Here is a 7206-nt window from a genome sequence, read left to right on the forward strand (position 1 = left end):
ATGTACATTGTAAGCGTTTGTCGTAAGTTACTCCCTTTAAGAAGGGGTGGACTGTAGTGGAATTATGGGACTGATAAACATTAGTCACGTGACATAGCACATGGAGCGAGCAAGAGTCAAGCGAACGCGAGTCTTCCTTCTTCTTCAGTTCTTGTCGAATCAGCATCTCCTCGTTTACAGTTAAAGTGTATATAAAGTTGTGTTTACAGTTCATTCTCGTAGTGGTTACTCTCAATTCCCCCGCTAGTCCCTTTACACCCACTCCCCCGATACTACCTCGATCCTCGACAACGTCTTCCCTAAAGTACTTCAGGTTTTGAAATCCAAGATGGCGGCCCCGCAGAGTTTTGGTCAAGCGGTAAAGAAACTACACTTAATAAAAAGCTTCGTCAAATGACAACTGTACGGTGTGATTTAAGACGTGCTGTAAATGTTTTATCTTAACAGTTTATACAGATACAACAGATACAATAGCACTTATTGGATGAGGCTGGGCAAAATACCATGATTTGTCTGTAGCTAGCAATCAGTTCTTTGCCAATGCCGAAGTCAAAGACAAAAAGCTTGATGTACAACACACTCACAATCGCAATATTTAGTTGTCACTTAGTTCAATAATTGTTTTATCATTCAACTTGTGAGCTTTTTCATAGCTTTTTAGAGGTTTTTCTTCAATTAAATTGAAAAGTACTTAAAAAAAATACAAAATAAACTAAATTAAATTAAAACGTAGGCACCAGAGACCAGGAAACTTGCCCTGAATTTCGTTTTGATTTGCCTTTGGTTTTTGGTTTGACAGTAATACTCGCGAGTATATTCTTATTTTTAGGCGATTACCTGCTGGTTTCTTAAGCAATTCAAATGAAGGGAAGAATAAATGAAATAACAATTTTCTATTATTATATCCGCAGTTTTTCTTTTAGTTTATTTAATTTTATTTGGAAAAAACAAAAAGGGTTATAACATTAATATATACATGTAATTTAAGAATAAATAAACAAAATTAATAAAAAAGGCAAAGATATTTCCAAAAGGGGAGAGTGCAAACGGGAAGCAAGTACCCATGCCAGGCGCTTCCCGAATTGTATAGATATAAAGATATTTTTTAACAAGGGAGAGAATAACTAAATTGCATTTAAAAGCTATGAGATGTTGGACTTAAAAAAATAAAAAAATAAAAATACAAGTAAGAAAAGTTAGTTCCTATTACAACAACAGTCTCTCTAACTAAAGCGCCTAGAGCAGGCCTGGATAGGCGCTATAAAAATATTTTTATTATTATTATTATTATTATTATTATTAACTACAGAACAGGTAGAGGGACGGTCTACATCGAAGATTGAGCATAACAACGAATAATAAGATTTGGTGACAAAGCTCTTGAAAAAGGAAATTCTAGAAAAACTTGAAGAGGGGGCAACTGTGCAAATTAAATTCCACAGCTCAACAATCCTGTTGAAGTACGAAGCCTGAAATGTAGTGGTTTTACAAAAATTGGTTTTTTAGCACTTGGCGTTCTGGCATATCATTACCTTTTGTTAGAGTGTGAAATTACAATTTAACTTCTATTTCCGCTGCTAGAACCCGTGTTTTTTTTGTTTGTTTATTTGCTTTTGGCTCAACACATGAGCTGTAGCATGCAGCAATCGTGACAAGTAAACGAGACGACAGCACAAAGTAGCGTGACTCTTTTTCCTCTCCCGTTTTTACGTCATCTGTGCATTAGAAAACATCCCAATCGCAGGTTATAGTTAACCAATCAATTTTTCCGAGAGTGATTGGTTTAAGTTGATCACGTGACGCGAAAGTGTTCATCCACGAAGGGCACTCAGCCCATAGTGCCCGTCCGTTAATTTTTTTTTGTAATCCAGCCGGCCTACAGTTAAAAAAACCCACTAAATTAATGCCAGTAAATAAGCCCGCGAAGCTTCGCCGCTAGGGCTAATATTTGTTTTAACAACATCAAATTTCCGCGGGGCAACTATTAGCCGATATTTCCTTGACAAAAACACTCAATTGTTTAATTACTGCCTGCCTAACATATTGCCCTGTTGGAGAGAGGCGCCGTGAGAATAATTTGTTTTGCCTAAAACACACAACCTTGACCCACCTCCGTTATGGAGGATTCGTAGAAAGATAAAGCATTTGATTGGCTCAAATCGCAAATGCTGAAATGTTTTGATTCCGTTCTGCCCGGTGATTGACGGGTTAATTTTCGGTGTAGCTTCGGTTGCAAACGTTGCACTGCCTTCGTGTACCATTTTTCCCTTTTCGCCCTGTCTGGGCTAAAAAAAAAATTTCAAGACATTTCTCTTCCCTTCTCGCCTTGAATTTTATATCGCGTGGCTCAAAAACAACGGAGGCAGGTGGTTTTATTTACAGACAGTATAATATGCTTATAAATTTGCACTTTTAAATTTGCATTTTAATTTAAACTTCCTGTTTTAATGGTTAGATTACTATCTGCACAATTATTGCCAAAAATTATAAGAATCATCTATAAGCAGTAGAAAATAAAACTCAATAAAAATTTGAACATTTAGTTCTGTGCAAAACAGTTCTAACATTTTGGGATGTTGGGTATTTGCATTTGTAATTAATTGCGTGCTTGACTTGTTCAATTAACTCTTAAGTGTGTAAAAGAAAAAGGAGTTTGACGTTTACAAGACAGCACATCAATACTCTAAGTTATCCAAAATTTAAATAAGCGATCATTATATGTCCAAGAAGTCTTTGAATGAAAACAGAGTTATTTTACTTGAATATTCAGCGAGCCGGGTTCGAGCAAGAAACATGACATCTTTTTTCATGTATGCAGGAGTTTTTCTCCTGTACATGCATTTAAAGCTTGAAGGTTTTAGTGAAACCTGTTGTTAAAATGAAAACAATCTCGAGGGGAGATGAAACTTAATGGAACTGTCAATCATTACTTAATGGCATATATGGAGTTTGACGTTATCTATATTTACACGATACCAGGTGAAACTGGTTAAGGAAAGAGCAGTAAGAATTAGGCATATACTTCTTCAACTTCCCCGTTATTATACGAGTTGTTTTATGAACATTTATTACCAATTCAGAGCCCAACAGTCTTCGCCAGTAAATTTTTAGCGATTTTAAAAACGATTTTCTATTCAGGACACCAAAAGAGCTAATTCTTTTAAGGACTAAGAATTTCTTTTCGAAAACACAAATGATGAATTCTACAGCAAAACCAAACGGGCCGCCGGATGAGGTAAAAATCATATCGATCAGCGCCAAGACGATCCTGTTAGTCGCTACCATTTTCGGCAACTCGCTGGTGTTCAAAGCGTTTCACAAATTTCCAAGCTTGCGAACTGCATCCAACTGTATTCTGGTGAGTTTGTCCGTAGCTGACATCTTAACGGTGATGCCCTTCATCTTCCATATCACGTTTATCATTTTTAGACTTGGAGAAGCCACGGATCCATCAAGCTTCCAGTTTCTGTGCAAATCAAGTGCTCGTTTCAGCCTCGTGCTCGTCGCCGTTATCATTCTTCACCTCGCTTTGATCAGCGTCGAACGCGTCATCGCCGTCAGGTTCGCCTTGAGATACCACATGATAGTGACTAATCGCCGAGCAGTGATCGCCTGCCTTATTGCCTGGCTGTGGGCTGTTGCTGTTACTTTACTGTTTCCTCTGGCGCTCAGAGCCGACAGCGAACGCTCCTATGAAAGGCTTTACCAAGCTTTGCATCCATGCTTTCAATTCCGGGAACGGGAACGAGCTCGAAATCGAGAGGCATTTCGTACTAGCCGCCCAAAAATGGCACCTGTTACCAGAGGTTATTTCATCTTCTTGGTAATATCGCTTCTTGTCATCCCCATACTGACCATCATTTGTTCATACGGATACGTCTTCTTCGTGGCTCGAAAGCACAGAAGACAGATCAGGGATCAAGACGACAGCCAAGGAACCTCCACCATCAAGAATGAGCTAAAAGGCGCCCTCACTCTCGCTATTGTTGTTGGAGTATGTCTGCTCAGTTTCTTCCCGTTGTTGGTGGTAACGAGCTTCCGTTTCTTCGGCGCACCGCGAGTCATACGCAGATCGTTCCTCAAGTACGTGGCCTACGACTTTGCATTGGGTTTGAACGCCTGCCTTAACCCTCTTATTTACGGCTGGAGACTCGAGAAATTTAAAAACGCTTTTCGTGAACTCCTGAAGTGCGCTTAGCGAGTATTTCGCTTTGCGCAAATGTGACAGTAAACTTTAGTAATGGCCTTTCCATTTTTTAGAAATGGCCGGCCTGACCGGTATATTCAAAAACAGAATTCTGTTGTTTATCAAGTTTGTCCTGTCAAATTAGTCAATGCACAAATAATATACATCGTTGTAAAGGATTTGTGGGAAAAACTCGTGGAAAAAGGGCCAGTTCTGACAAATGGAAAGCACCCTTACTGAATAGAGGAAAGGTGACTAGAACACTGAAGACATTTTCGTTATCACTCGTAGGGACGAAGTAAAACTTTGAGTTTCTTTAGAAAGATTTCTAGACTGTAAACTTAGTGGCTGTAAATAAGGGATAGTGGACAAGAACAAACTGAATTTTAGTTTTCATTTGAAGCGACTAAAATGAAGACTGCATGTTGTTAATGGTTGTAGATCGACCGTGAACTATACGCGTATTGGACCCGGAGTGCATGACCGTTATATTAAAGGACTGTAAAATGGTTGTGTATTTATGCGCAGAAATAAAGCATTTTTAAAATGAAGTAATTTTTCTTCGTGCTGAGAAAAATTAAAAGTTAGGATCTTGTAGGCCGGTATATATATACAGGAGTGAGTCGACTATTTGTAAAAATACAACAGAAATAAGATCAGTGAAGAATTCTCCTTGTTCAGTTAGGTTTGATTAGTTTAGGCTTTTATGGATTAAAATTTACGGTTTTTGATCCTTGGAATAAAGTGAATAATCATTTTGCTCTCCCTAATAAATGTATTCTCTAATATAGTTTGCCATCTGCAGCCCTTCATTATAAACCATGCTCCTTTTTTCTGACAAGGAGTTTTTCCGCCGGATTGCAATGTTGAATGTAGACTAGATTACTAATAGGAGAAAAGAGAAAACTAAGAACATCACCCAATACCGGTTTAATATTGCTCTAACACTAGAAATTTTCTCTAAGTTGCGATATTAAGGGGTATTTTTTTTATCCGTTTTTGATGTAGAGAAAAACCAAGCTATACCAATATCAAACATTCTTTTTCTAAGAAATTCAAATTTTTGACAGGAATTAAACAGCTGCCTAAAGCATGGTAAACAACAAGTCTTTGCTTGGCGAAGGACAATTAATTTCCCGGATTAATTTGGACTCACTTTGAATGGCGTAATTGGAGCAAATTAAAGTTGGCGGTTTAATAATTATGACAGTCATGTTCGCTTCTAGATAATAAACTGCGAAATCGAGAATTGAGTTTTCCTGGTAAATGTTAAGGCTAGTTTGCACGTACGAGCTAGGCAAACACTGAAATTTCCTCAACAATAAATACATTGGTGTTGACGTGTGATAACGTAAGTCAAGTAGGAGTCGGTCGACATACGCAAAGGGAATTTTTAGTTTCCTTGATTGATCATTTGTAGATGGATTATCTGCTCTTTCGCGCACTGGAACCTGCTAAAGTGCCCACTATCTTGAAAATAAAACAAGTAAACTCGCAATGCGAATTACTTCACAAAGTAAATGCAAATTCTGTGCTAATTATAAAAAAAACCGACAGTTTTTTCCAATTTTTATTAGAAATTAAGCACAGGAACCCTACTTTGTTATCACTAAGCGCGAAGAAAGGTTGGAAAAAATAGAGCAAGAAAGAAAAAATGAATAGGGAAATAAGATCTTTGTGGCATTTTTTTGTTGTTTTCTGATTGTTAGCTCAACCTTTTATGAAATATATAAGAAAAATAAACACCTGACCATCTCTACTAAATAAATTATTCTCTGTCAGTTTATTTGTCACATTTCGCGCCCTTGCTTTTTGTTTTTGGTAGAAAAGTCAAATCAGAAGCCTCTAAAATTGAAAAATTTACTATACAGCCAAGATGAATTAAGAGCACAGGTTTCTTACGGTCAAACAAATACCGGTAAGACCCCTTTAATGGATTTCGCTCATTCTCTTACCATGGGTAGGCCTTAATATGAAATAAATCACAGTATACTTTGTTTGGCTAAATATCGATTTGTTTTCGAGAAAATCGATAATTCTAAAATCCAGCAAAATTGACGCTTTCGGAGCTCAAAATTTATGCCGAGTTTGTTAGCTTCGCGTCGTAAAATAAAGCACTCTGGAAGAAAAATACCTATTTAATATCGAAGAACAACATCAAATTAGTACGTCGAAAGCAATTTCTGTTTTAAAGTCCTTTTATTTACAAAATATAATTAAATTTATTCGAAACACTTTTGATTTAATTCAAAATAGGTCAAACTTATCGCTTTATTTAAGTATGAGCGAAGCGAAATAAATGGCCGAAAATTTGGTATTAGACAGATAAATGATTGTTCTTTTCGATACTAAAAGGATTTCCTTGGGAAATGATTTAGTGCGATGCTTTCAGATCTCAAAGTTGCTTAAAATTCGTTAATTTAACCGACCGTGACATTGTTGATCTTATCAATCTTATGTAAACATTCCACGCAAAGGTTAATTTTCCCCATGTGAACTTCAACTGAGTAAAATAAAAACATAGACTTGCTTACCGTGGTGTTCGCTGATACATTGTAAATCCTGTTTTCCTCATTTACGACAAAACCTAAGCCCTCGGCGAAGCTGTTATCCAATTTTCTTGACGCGCCATTTGTAACTGATTTCCACGTCTTGAAGTGACAGTTCTTTTCCATGCATTCTTGAAAACAGTCCAGTCTTAACTGATCAGTGTAAACAGGAATACGAAGTACTTTGCTTTAAATCAACTTAAAGCTTAGCAGCAGTGGTAGATAAATCGATACGGCCGGCGAATCTTCGTTTCGAAAACCGCCATTTGAGATTTGTCGGCCCTTTGTCCTGCGGTATGCAGATAATTAATTCAGACTTGAGTAACTTCCGGCACATGAAATCGACAACCAATGTACAACCACCGTGACCAGATAGCACCCTCCTTTTCGGAATATTGGTTGAGGCACTATTAGCCACCGTTGAGAGAGTTGTTAAATGGTTGCATGAAAGTACTTTTAACTTCCGGGTCG

General features: G+C 37.4%; 1 protein-coding gene across 1 annotated transcript; it reads left to right on the plus strand.

The window, feature by feature from the left end:
- The first annotated feature begins 3196 nt into the window (after positions 1-3196).
- LOC144629594 (adenosine receptor A2a-like) lies at positions 3197-4198 on the plus strand. The gene has a single exon (XM_078487833.1). It carries the CDS (start codon positions 3197-3199, stop codon positions 4196-4198), a length of 1002 nt encoding a protein of 333 aa, XP_078343959.1.
- Positions 4199-7206: the final 3008 nt, after the last annotated feature.

This window comes from Oculina patagonica, chromosome 11 (genome assembly GCF_052425735.1).
Source record: "Oculina patagonica isolate OP01 chromosome 11, crgOcupat, whole genome shotgun sequence".
Classification (NCBI taxonomy): domain Eukaryota; kingdom Metazoa; phylum Cnidaria; class Anthozoa; order Scleractinia; family Oculinidae; genus Oculina; species Oculina patagonica.

Coding starts and splice junctions, on each gene's coding strand:
- LOC144629594 (XM_078487833.1), top strand. CDS start 3,197: ATGAATTCTACAGCAAAACCAAACGGGCCGCCGGATGAGGTAAAAATC.